The following is a 13,584-nucleotide window of genomic DNA, read 5'->3' on the forward strand; positions in this document are numbered from 1 at the left end:
CATTTGTGAAATTTTGCACGGAGAGTCAAAGGATGTAATTTTAGTATATAGGACAATTAAGAGAAAATTTACTTAATAGTAATTACTATATTAAAAAATGTAAGCAGATATTTAGAATTTTCTTATAGATCAGTGCAAGAGATGTATTTTTCCAATATGCATCTGGGGAGTTTTTAAGCACATTCACGATTCGGTTGGTGAAATTCAATTAATTGGCTGGAAAAAGTATTTTTAATTTAATGTAAAATAGAAATAGTTGTTTAGAGAGAAAAACATATAATTTCAACCCATATACATAAGATCCAGATTTTACATTGTGATGGTTGAAAATCCCAGATCAACCTACATAAGTTTATATAACAAACAAAGTTTGGGGCAAGGAGTTTACATATACTAAGTGCAATTATGTTTAATGTTCAGAGTCTTTTATAATATTACAAGTTAAGAACAAGTGTTGATGTTGTTAATATAGTTTCTCACAAACTTGTTGGTAGTTCAAGTGTCACTATGTGTTTCTCATAGGTTTCCCGCTCTATTCTCTCTTTAACTAACCAGTTATCAGTGCATTCTAATTGAATTAGAGAATTCATGTTTTCATGAGTTTTAATTTGGAATTTTTGTCAAAACTTGGTCATATTTTATTTATGTTTGTTTTTTAATGGGATGGGAGATTCAGGCTTGTGGTAAATAGGTTTGCTTTATCATATGAAACTCAAAACGATCACAAAGGAAAAGGTTGGAGAAGGGAGTGGTGACAGAATCAGGAGTTGTAACTTTTTGTGAAAAAGTGGTCAAAAGTCATAGCTCAGAATTCATGGTACTGGAATTGTTAGCTGAAAATTATAATACAAAAAAATTCATTACTCCTAACGGGTACGTGAAGAGGAGAAACAATAACAGATTTTGATGGATAGAAAATTCCAAATAATATGGAAAAAACAAAAAAAATTTAAAAAACACATAAAAAGGGCTCCCAAGAGTAGTTCTTTCTCTTCTTCATCATGTTGATTTAATAACTAGTAATGATATTCTCAGTTACTGTGTTTTTTTTTTATATAAAGGCGTTATTTATTTTTAGTTTTGTTAAAAAAAAATGCTTTTGTATTTCTAGTTTTCCAAGACTGATTATGTAAAATAATTGAATACTAGTTGTTCTTTCCAAAATTTCTAGTGATGAGTAAATAAATGATTAATAAATTTTTAATTTATTAATGTAAAAGTTTACAAACTTGTGTTTTGAATTAATAGTTCGTTTTAAATAATGAGATTTAGTTATTTTAATATTAAAATTTTAAAATATAGATTGAATTTTTATAAATTAGTTTTATTATCATAAATCATATAATCTTTATGCGATAAAGTAAATTGTTTTTTACCATTTTTTTTAGTCTATGCATTCTTTTATGTATGTGAACTATCTCAATTTCCATGTGGTGTTTGAGCTTTCTTTTAGAGTTTTTACTTATAAGTGGTCCTAATGGTATGTTTTGATTATATTGTTCATAAGTGTAGATAGAGTTGTGTTTAGAAGTATTCTTAGGTTTAGTTATCTTTTAAGTAAAGGAAACTAATTGTAATTGTATGTTTGGTCGGTTGAGAATGTTTGATCTGTTGATATTGGTGTTTGAGTTGTTGAAAATTTGGTTGAGTTAAATGTTTGTGTGTTGTTTGCATTGTTTGAGTTAGTGTTGAATTGAGGTACTTAGGATCTGATTAACTGAGCAAGTTGGAATGTGTCCTAACATTGAGTGTTTATTTTTTTTACCAAAGTACTAAGTATGAAATATCAATTTGACCACTAGAACATGTTCCTTTTTTCCTAAATCATAGTTTTAAGTCTGTTGATATCTTATATAGCGTTGAGGGATGACAATATGATGTTGAGTATCGGTTCATTGTGCAGGTCTAGAAGCATTTCAACTCTAGACCGTTGAATGTCAAACTTGTACTTTTAAGTGTGCAAAAAATGCAGATGCTTTGGAGTTGAGTGGTGGCAAGGCACAATTGAGCAGCAGATGAGTGTCGTTGAACGTGACTTTTTGTGAGTGAAATGGTAGTAAGTGCCAGGACCTATTGTTGAACGTCATCTTTTGCGAAAGGTTTGACGTTGAACACCACCTTTAAGTACTAGTGTGGATGTTGTAATTTTTTTATTATGATTCTTATGTATGGTTAAGATGTATGATGATGTTTCTGTTAGTATTTTGAGGTTGTGAAAGGAATAGTTGATGGGATAGACAAAATGTAGAGATAATGAGATGTTTAGAAAATGTGGAGACAGTGAAATGTAGAAGTAATAGTTGGAAGAAGTGTTGTAGTTGTATTTAGTTGTAGTATATGTTGGCTTCTTATATCAAATGGTAGAGTTCATGGGTATTTATAGACTCATACATTATTCTAGAACATGCTAGCCACAACTTATGTGGAATGTCCTAGATTTTGACCTATGTAGAATGTTCTTGATTCTTTTCCTATCTTAGGCTTTTCTACAATATTCTAGAACTTGTATTACATTTCAATTCTTCTATCTTAGGGGCTTCTACATTCTTCTAGAATTTGCATTAAACTTTAATAGTTTCTATTGAGGGATAATATGATTTGAAATGTTGTTGAGAGAATTTCAAGGAGAAAATTTGTCATGTGATAATGTTTAGTGTATGCTTTGGGGGTTATTAAAAAAGAGATATCTTGAACTCTAATAACTATTTATGCTCAAATAAAGTAGAGTAGTTATATGGTGAGAGTTGCAAGAGGTTCTAACCACTGAATTATTGGTCATACGCCTTATAGGTGATAACCTCGTTGTTTATGACTTTGTAGAGCATAGATATTACTACAAGTGCACGTCTATATTGAAGCTCTATGTCAAAGACATGTATTTAGATAATTGAGTTTAGTGCCAACTATTTATGTGAGTACGTAAATTATGGTACGTTATACATGTTTAATGATAAATTGATATATTATGACTATTTTTTTAATCAAATATTTTGCACACTAGGTTATATTTTCTTTTGTGTTTGTCTATATGTATGTTCTCCTTAATTACAATGATTACTTTAATGGTCTGAACACATAAAAAATTAATAATGGATCATGATATGTAACAACAACATAGTGTGAAAATATTATAGTTATTTTTATGTTCGTATTATATTTTATATTAGTGAAATTATATCTTTTAATTATATAGAATCTTTATTTATATATATATATATATATATATATATATATATATATATATTTATTTGTTCTTAAACTTAAATATGGTGTGTGATATTTCTTTCCATAATTATATATTATTAAAATAGAATATTACAATCAATGTTTTGAATATATATATATATATATATATATATATATATATATATATATATATAATTAATAGATTTTCAAATCCACATATTTCATAGGATATGTTTCTATGTCAGTTGAAGAATATCACGACAAAAATAATTAATTATTATATTAATTAACTTATATATTATTTAATATATTAAAAATTAATAATATTTAAAAACATTTTTATTTTTAATAAAAAATTATAATTGATATGTAAATTAATATTATCAAAGTTTTGTCAAATTTATAGCTAATATATAAAGATTTATTTATATTCTAATTTACAAGTTAATTATAATCTTTTATTAATAATAAAATTATTTTAGATCCTAACTTAATCATAATTAATTAGATTTTGTCTTTAAATTAATTGTTACTTAACAATTATTTTTGGCGTTTTTTAAGGATGAATTAATATATAATTTCATACTGGGCCCATGCCACCTTAGTGTCTCTTGATGGATAACTATGCCAACATAGCCATAATTGGTTAATCTTTTCACAATCATCTATGCAACAAACCACTTTGTTCTTTTGAGTGGATTTGAGAGAGTGAATTTGAGGAGATTTGAGAGGATTTAAAGATAAATTTGTTTGTCGTTTATTTGAGTGAATTTGGAAGTAAACGAGAGTGAATTTGAAAATAATTTTTTTTAATTTGTCACGTCAATACAATTTTATACTAATTCTCACAAATTTTATTTCCAAATTCACTCTCATTTACCTCCAAATTCACTCAAATAAATGACAAAAAAATTTATCTTCAAATCCTCTCAAATCCCCTTAAATTCACTCCCTCAAATCCACCTTGACTTTCTGACACCACAATAAATAACCACAACTCGGTATCATCTTTCATGAATTAATACATAATTTCTTAAGGATGAATTAATATATAATTTCTTGAATATTTTGAAAATCTTATATAGATTTTAATACTTCACAAGTTTTTAGTTGGGTCTCTGAACGCATCTTCCTTATGATTTCATTAGGTATAAGGGACTCAATTAATGGTTTTTAAGATGTAGAACTTTCTTAGATAATTATTAATTTTTCCAGAATTCAGGATTTTATTAATATAAACATTTTTTAAGTATTCAAAAATTTATTACTACATAATTAAACTAATGACCAAAAATTTATATTTAAATATTCGTGAATAAAATTTGTAGTGAATAGATGTTAACTATATTTCTTATCAGATAATATTTTAATATTTGACTATAAACAAATGAGACATGAATATCATATTACTTATATTTACGAATATTTATTATTGTAAAAAATTAAAATTTAATTTATATTTATTAAGTTAATTTTAATTAAAATTAAAATTAATTTATATTTTTTAGATTAAATTTATTTAAAATTAAATTAAATTTATATTTAATTTAATTTATATTATATTTGTAATTTAATTTAATTTAGATTTTATTTTAATACGTAAATATTTGTGGATGTTTTTTAAACCGATGTAAGTAATAAGACTAATAACAATTAGATTTTTCTAAATTATTTAAAGATATTTTCTTTGAACGGAGTCTACCATAGTTGTGATTAAAGATCCAAATGATTTAAACTGCATTAACATCCATTTTTCTGATACATACGATAAAGAAATCCGAGACTGTACAAAGAAACAGAAACAGAAACAGTGAGAAATAAACAACAGCGGTTGGAATATACAAGAATATCTACCTCGTATCTCTACATGCATGGAATGTACACAGATGTCAGAGAAAGATGGAGGGAAAGGAGTTTGTGAGGGATTTGGTTTTGGCACAGAGTGGTGATGATGATGATGTCTAACAAGGTTTGCCCTCAAAGCATCTTAGGGCCCCAGCGTAGCGACTGAGCCTTACTACATACGAACCAGGCCTGGAGGACACCATGTCCTTCTTTGTGAAGGGTCTGTTCTTTAAAACGGGCCCACTTTCTCTGAAATAAGCTCCATTCACTAGCTCATCCCTGATTGATCTCCATTGCCAGTTTTTCCACTCTTGTTCTGTTGCGTAGGTCCTCTTTGTTACCTTCACCAACACCAATCAATTTCATTTTGCATCTCATCACAAAGTCTTCAACTATATGTGTGTATAATATAAATTCATGATGATACCAACATGAGAAAAATGATAGATTTGAGTATATATTACCTCTTTAGCATTATTGTCGTTGGGGGCTGTGAATCGGTTGCCCTCACTAATAATTGTAGGATGCTTGCTACCACCAATGGCATACATTTCCCAATGAGTGTAGTCGTTGTTAACCACATGGAAAAAACCAAACCTGCATCTTGGCATTCTTTGAACTAATCTCTTACCAAAGTGGTTGAATAACAGTGTGATCTGCATTAGCTTATCACCATCATAGCTGTCACTCGCACCAAACAGCATCACCTGAATCATATATAAAATTTACTCTCCATCTCATTATAATTACAACTATTTCTAAATGTATTTTAGAACTAAACAAAGTAATAACCTCATTGTGGTCCGTGAAGTGGCAATTGGATATGGTAATGGCAGTAGAACCCATAATGGCATCGATCATTCCGTCTTTGCAGTTTCTCATGGAAACATGGTCGATCCAAACATAGCTAGAGCCAAAGATGGAAATTCCATCACCATCACTCTGAGTTCTTTGACCGTAGTGGGTCTCAGAATCTCTGATAAGTCCACCATTGCCAGAATTAATGTCAAAAATTTTGATTCCATGGATGATGACATTCTTGACGAATTGGAGGGTAAAACCAGCACCATTCATAATGTAGATATCAGCTCCTCTTCCATCAATGGTCTTGTCACTTGCCACAATCAGCTCCTGGCTCAGCCTAATGGTCATGCTATGAGAAAAATAGATCCACAAGGGTGCAGTTCTTGTAACCGCATGCCTAAGGGTACCAGGAACAGGATTCACCATGTCATTATCTAAGTTACTCGTTACCTCATAAAACGAACCTTTCTGTCCTCCAACAGTGTTTCTGCCAAAACCTTGCACACAATCTGCCAGCTTCTTCCGATTCTTTTCCCATTTCTTGTCACACCTCCAACATCTGTCAATCGGGTTTGTTGCCAAGCACGGATTATTTGCTAACTTTCCTGCCAAATTCCTTCTTCCAGTTTTTTCCGCTTTTTCATCACTAATTATCAGGCTGTCATGTCATAACAAACAGCAAAAAAACAAAATACAATTAGTCAGCAACATGCCATACATGAATATGTGAAGATTTTCCCATAAAACTGAACATGACACTCACTCAGTAATATTATCAGTCACGTTGCCGCTGAATGAAAATGGATCGTTAATATAAGCTCTTTTGTTCTCTAGTTCAGCACTTGCTTCTTTTTTCTTCCAATACTCATCAAATAATGCAGCTTGCTTCCCCCAATACTCTTCATCCTCTAAAATATTGCCATATAAGGTAGGTATGGTCACTACCAAACAGGTTAAAATCAAGATGCTGTATAATTTAGTCATTGTTCATATAATTTTTTTTATAATTTTTTGTATTTATCTATTTAAGTAATGATTTTTTTTGGGTGATAGCGGCCAAGGGGTATTAAGAACCTCAGCCGAATTGATGGAATTATTAATAATACTCTAGCAACGAAATGAATACACAATTACATATGCTCATATATATATGCTCCATGAATGATCACATTAAGGGAGACAACAATGGAGATAGTTTCCATTTCAAGGCCATCAATGATTTTAACCCTACAAAAGTGGATCATTTCAAACAATCTTAGATGATATAATATTTTGTTTGTTCTACCTTGAGAGGTGGAAGACCAGACATGTTATACACCATTCCTTTGTAAGCATTAGTAGCTAACAACATTTATAGTTTAGCTTTCAAATGTAACCGCAACATTCCTTTTCTGATGTCAAATAGCTTTTAGCTCAAATTAACCACCTGCTTGAGATAGGATACAGTTTGTTTTATGACAACGATTTTTCTTTTGGAAAATCTAAACTAAATGTCTAACCCTTCTAGATTTAAAACCTATTTCATTCATGTTTTTAATAAATTAACTATATTTTCTATGCTTTTAAATATACATGTACATCTCTTATTTTTTAAATAAATAACATTCAAATTTTATTATACTTTTTTAATAAAATTACTCATCTTCTCTTATCTTAAAAAGCTATTCGACATTTTTAATTTTTAATCTTAAAAAACTCATCTTTTATATACGCAAGCATCATTTAAAACAAATCTGTATTTTGTCCATTCTTATAACTCATGAAACTGTTGTTAATTTATTTTTACCTTGTCCTTTTGTAGCTATGTTGTGGAATTGGTTAAGCGATATCACACACCAAAAAATTTATGCAACGATATTCTGACTTTGTTGGAGAGTTTAATGGAAGCACTTGGATGAGGTTGTCACAAACAATGTTCATACCAAGTGTACATACAACATGAAATAGGTAGAGAATGGTACACATCGATTTGAGAATTGATATGGGTTGATCTCTAAGATTATAGTCAACGAACAGTTAAAGATAATAAATCTGACCGTTAATTATGAGACTATTATGCTAAACGAGATTGAAAGGTAATTGGATTTTTATTAGACTATCATTAAGGTAAAAGTCAATCCAATGGTCTATAAATATGACATGTATATAAGAAATTTAATACTTTTAGATCTACTACATTTATTGAGTTGTCTTAACCGAACATTGACATGAGCATCATAATGTCTTTGACAAATATTTGATAGGATGGCCGAGTAGGAGAGAAGATAATAAAGAGGAAAATATTAAGTAGCGAACTATGTGACAAGAAAATCAAAGTGAGTGCCAGTGTATCCTTAGCCTTACAAGAATATTTTGACGTCCACCGTGAGACCGAAAGAGCACGAACAATACCTATATGGTGACCACCAGGAACATGATGAACAATGTAGTCTTGGAGGAAGCGTCTGAAGAATAGGACCTAGATCCTATAAAAATGATTAGAAAAATGAATAAGGACATGAAAGAGATGAAGAAAAGACACGAAGAAGACAATAAAGAACTGCAAGTTATGCGCAAAGAAAATGAACTAATAAGACATCTCACAAATAACAAAGGTCCCACTCTGTTTACTCCAACTCAATTGGAGCATGCTAAATTAACCTCGGGCGGAGCACGAATGATTGATCCAAGGGGGAAGTGATGAAGGAAGTAGAGACTATAACTTGTCTACAATAGTTATTGTTGATACAACCAGAATGTATCCTTTCACCACAAAAATCATGAATGTCCCAATGTTAGATCATTGGAAGATGCAAACATTCGATAAATATGATGGAACAATAGATCCAAATGAAAACATTAGTATGTTCGTAACGCATATGGCGTTTTATACATGCAATGATGTTGTTTGGTGTAAGGTGTTCCCAATGTCCTTGAAGGGAGCAACGTCAGGATGGTTTACTCAATTGTTAACAAACTTTATTGATTGTTTTGCCACACTCAGAGCAAAGTTTGGAGCTCAGTTTGCTACGAGTCATTAACATATGATGATGTCCATCACACTAGTTAATATCAGGCAGGAAAAGGTAGAATCCCTTCAGACCTTTATGGACCAATTTGGGAAGGTGGCCCTTCATATTAGGAATTTGAGTCATAAAGTGACCATGCACCACATGATCACCATACTGAGACATGGGCCTTTCATTGATAGCTTATGCATGCAACTAGTTGTAGATGTGGATGGATTGAGGCAAAGAGTGACAACATTCATGCAAGCAGAGGAGTTGAGAGATTTCAAAACCAAGGTCAAGACAGAAGAGAATTCCAACAAGAAAAATTATCAAGTTAGGTTTCTTAATTTCACCAGCTATATCCCTCTTAACGCCTCTTAATCATATGTTCTAGATTAAACGCTCAATGTTGAACTCTTACCCCTTTCTAAAAAAGCCAAAACCCTGTTAAATTCTTATGAATGCCAATACCACGTAATTTGGGATGTAACACAGAGGAATATACAACTTTAAGAGATAATATTGAAGTGTTAATATATACAAGCTAGATATTTAAAGAAGTTTGTTGATGCAAGATGAAGCCCCTTGTGTTAGAGAAGAGCTACGAAGAGATCAAAAAGCCAATAGACCACAAAAGTGGTCGAGACTAAAGCAAAGTAGGAGTGATAGCCAGTTGAGAAGTAGGGAAAGGCCTTTAAGAGGAATGGATCAAGCATATTTGGTGGGTTCGCGAGTGATGACCACATTTCCTTAGCTCGAAAGCGACATATTCTAGCTTTGCGATCAATTTACATGGTGGAAAGGTTGAGAAGAAGAATTTCGATCATAACATTTATAGACCAAACCTTTAAGGCACTTGACCCCGACCAGGACGACCCCATGGTCATATCGGTTGAATTAATTGATTTTTGTGTTGAGAAAATTCTCATTAACTAAGGAAGCTCGGTCAGCATCTTATACTGGAAAACTTTCTTAAAGTTAGACATCTCTAAGGAGTTGACACGAGAGGATATATAGACCTTCGTACGAGGTTTGTGAGCAAGGACCAAAGAAGTAGAGTGATTAGAGTGTGATACTTGTTAGTGGAGGCGAATACGTTCTATAATGTATTACTAGGACGTCCTAATGTCCACTTCTGGTTTATAGATAAAGCAAGTGGATGCTTGTAATACGCAATCTACACAAAGTAGAGTAGATATGCATACAACAAATATGTTTTTTCTCTTATTACTTTTGTTGTTTTATAAACATTGTGCATTTAATGTAATTTAATGTTTGTTCTGAATAACAAAGTATTTTTTTGTGCTTTTTATCGTTTAGGTAGGATTTCATCCTTTAAGCTTCTCACTAAGATGTCAAGTAATTGATTGAAGACTTCATCGTTAGATGAAGTGAATCATTCAACATATGGTATGTCTAGCCTATGTAAACGCTTAAGATTTTTCTGTTTTATTCAGCACATGCATTTAGCACAATGTTATTTATCACAAGTTTTTGCAATGTCACTCAAGACTTTTAGCATGCTTTCCAAAAACATTGCCTTGACACTTTTACCTACTAAAACATATTGAGATTTTATTCTTTTATCATCTAGTGATGTATAACACTTGCATTCAGCATGACTCTCGTTTACACATTAATTTGGGGAACGTTTAGTGGTGCGTCTTGTTTATACTAAAGTGTTTTTCTAAGATTTGCCTGTTATTTGGGTTTCTTAGAGTATTTTCATGCATCACTTGTTTCATTTATTTGTTATTCTGATGATAACATTGTCATAGGTCATTTCATAGTCAATATTGTTTGTTAAACTTCAAAACAAAAGTGTTTAGACATTTTAGTCGTATTACACAATCTTGTCTTAACACGCTCATCCCTTAGGGTGAAGTTGTGTAAGGAAAACATTCAACTCTGACAAAACGCCCATCGTGAAAGTTTCAAAGGGGAATCACACATGCAGTTTGGAGAACATGCATGTATAGGCATAGAAGAAGTTCTTCTTATACTCTCTACACCTACGACATACACAATCACTCCCACGAAAAACGCCAAAGCTACAAAGAGTATTAGAAATACCTTCCTCAAGGAAATCAACGTGCTTGACCAAATAGCAAAGAGAACACTCCCCCTTCCCCCAATTATACTCAGTCGCATACTCATGGACTTGCTCATCCACCCACTCATATTCAGGAATGAGCAACAAATTGAACTCATCCCATTTCCCATTGACATCTATTTCCACATCTGTATTATGAATCGGTGTCTTGCCCTTTTGGGAAACAGTTTGATCGCTCGGTTGTGATACCGACCAGAACGTGAACCTAAAACCGACGAAAATATGTCATCTGCATACCCCCTGGCTTCCCTACTGAAGAAATGATCAAACTAATCATTATTACCTTATTAAGAACTGTGCATCACGAAAAAGCTATAAAGAAGAAAATAAAGTGCCATGGGGAGACCCACCACTGTTTATAAGGAGGACCTAAGTTAACAATCGAGGCACTTTAGTCGTTGGATCAACTTTGATCTAATGATCCAAAGATAACGTCATTTCACATCCCTCTTACAAACACAATTTATGAAGCAATGTGACATTTCAGAAATAGGAGCCAACAATTAGGACGAGATAATCAAAGTACCACAAAACTTAAAAGTATCACAATGTCTCAAAGGAAGAATTTTTTTCTTAGGCTAGGCTAGAAAGGATAACTCATATCTCAATACTACGAACAGGTGGGGACGATTACTTTAAGTCCTAACATTCTGAACAAATTACTCTGACTTATGGGCTAATGTACATACCACATGAAATAGGTATAGAATTGTACTAATTGGATCAGAGGCTCAATAATGGTCGATCTCTAAGATTATATTCGACCGATTGTATAAAATGACAAATCTAACAATTAATTATGGGATTATTACACTAAATTATATTAAAATGTAATTTTTCCTTTATTAGGTCGTCATTAAGGTAAAAGTTCATCCAAAAGTCTATAAATATAATGTGTAGGTAAGACATTTAATACTTTTGAATTTATTACATTTATTGAGTTTTATCCTAACTGAACACGTACTGGTGTATTGAAGACTTACTTGTGTATTGAAGCGCTTTTGATAGGCAACCAACCAAAAGAACCAAATAAAAGAGAAGATAATAAAAAAGAAAAAATTAAGAGTTGTGTAACAGGAGTGTTAATGTATCCTAAACTTACATATTATAAATTTTATCTTATTTGCATATAAAAAAGTATGATTTTTTATTTGTCGTAGTTAACGTGGTTTTTAAATTAAAGGTATTAATTATTCTTTATCCCAAATTAAAATTATTCAAGCTTTTCTTATATCTATTGCAAGCTGAAAAATCAGAAAAATGTATTGAAATGAATTGGTGTACTTGAAATTCAAGTTAGATAGAATGCAATTAGATTGGGCCTAGTGTATGAAAATCTTTCAGTATATACGTACATATTCTAAGAAACTTGAGGGTTCAAAACATGGGTTGAGTTATGATCTTAAGTCCGTTAAGATAATATTTAATTATTTGTTTTGAAATCTTAAATTTTTATCATGATTTTGTTTTTAGAAGTTAAAAAGATTAAAGAAAATAATGATCTTAATTTTAAAATAATATAAAACTATTTTATATATTGAAATAGATTGTTTTTAAAGTTAAATATGATTTTTTTTTTAATAATACTAGTTGGTTATGCATGGCAAATTAAAGGAATGAAGATTATAATAGATTGAAATGTTAGGAAAATGTTAAAAGGTATGTGTTTTAAAATGTTAAAAGAAGATAAGAAATGTATTGATAGTATAGTTAATTAAGATATTAAGAGTTTAGCTTTTATTAGTGCGATGATATTCCTCTTTTATATATGTATGTAACCTAATACCTCACATTATGCTAGTCATCCAAGAAACACGTACGCAGGGATAAGGGAAAATTAAATCCATAAATACAAAATTTCCAAGTTTCACATGGTTAAATATTTTCATTATGTATTTATAATATTATTTTTGTTTCAGTTTCTTAAACAATTTTAAAGTAGTTACCTTTTAACACTTTTCTTTACTCAATTATATTTATGAATTTTTTAGTTTATTTTATTCTTTCAATTATTATAAGCATATTAATAAATAAAAACTAGCTTCTTTTATTTCAGCTTGTAATGTTTTATTTCCTTTTGTTTTTTCTTATCTTATCTTTTTGTCGTAATTCTAATAGGTGACATCTAGTTTTTTTAGCAAAATTGTTGAAACTTATTTGAAACAAGTATATTTCTTTTAGTTTTTTTTTTTTTTAATTTGATGAAGAGAACTAAGGTCTTTGGTAGTAAGAATAGAGTCTTATCTAGGAGTGTTTACTATTTAGAAAACTATCAAACAAGATTATGAAATAATTTATTTTTTTAGCACAATCTTTCGTACTCAAAATCAATAGTCACATATATAAAAAGTAAGAAGGCTAAAACAATTTAATGTTTTTTAATGGTATTTGTTAAAATATCTTCTCAAAAATCATAACTTTCAAATAAATTAAAAAAAAAAATCAGATCAACCGAAAGAGAAATATGTTGGAAATGAAAGAATATATAGGAAGCATGTATGTGCAACCGAAAGAGAAATATGTTGGAAATGGAAGAATCTATAGGAAGCATGTATGTGCTTAATTTTAACGAGGGAATTTGATATGTAAAGGGTGAAATAATCTTAAATAATCAAGAAATACTTAAACAAATTGTTCGATCTTGTT

General features: G+C 30.6%; 1 protein-coding gene across 1 annotated transcript; it reads right to left on the bottom strand.

The window, feature by feature from the left end:
- Positions 1 to 5,125: 5,125 nt before the first annotated feature.
- Positions 5,126 to 6,821, bottom strand: LOC124830020 (pectate lyase-like). Its single transcript, XM_088109360.1, has 4 exons — positions 6,599 to 6,821; positions 5,824 to 6,493; positions 5,496 to 5,738; positions 5,126 to 5,372 (listed from the first exon to the last, which is right to left on the bottom strand). The coding sequence occupies exons 1-4, from the start codon at positions 6,817 to 6,819 to the stop codon at positions 5,148 to 5,150; spliced, it is 1,359 nt and encodes a 452-aa protein (XP_087965486.1). The 5' UTR covers positions 6,820 to 6,821; the 3' UTR covers positions 5,126 to 5,147.
- Positions 6,822 to 13,584: the final 6,763 nt, after the last annotated feature.

Source organism: Vigna umbellata, chromosome 3 (genome assembly GCF_029865625.1).
Source record: "Vigna umbellata cultivar VRB3 chromosome 3, Vumbellata_1.0, whole genome shotgun sequence".
Classification (NCBI taxonomy): domain Eukaryota; kingdom Viridiplantae; phylum Streptophyta; class Magnoliopsida; order Fabales; family Fabaceae; genus Vigna; species Vigna umbellata.

Bases quoted from the DNA above. Each gene is read 5' to 3' on its own strand.
- LOC124830020 (XM_088109360.1), bottom strand. From the start codon at position 6,819: ATGACTAAATTATACAGCATCTTGATTTTAACCTGTTTGGTAGTGACC. The intron at 6,494-6,598 runs GTGAGTGTCATG...ATGACATGACAG, and splicing joins GTGACTGATAATATTACTGA to CCTGATAATTAGTGATGAAA. The intron at 5,373-5,495 runs GTAATATATACT...GTGTTGGTGAAG, and splicing joins ACGACAATAATGCTAAAGAG to GTAACAAAGAGGACCTACGC.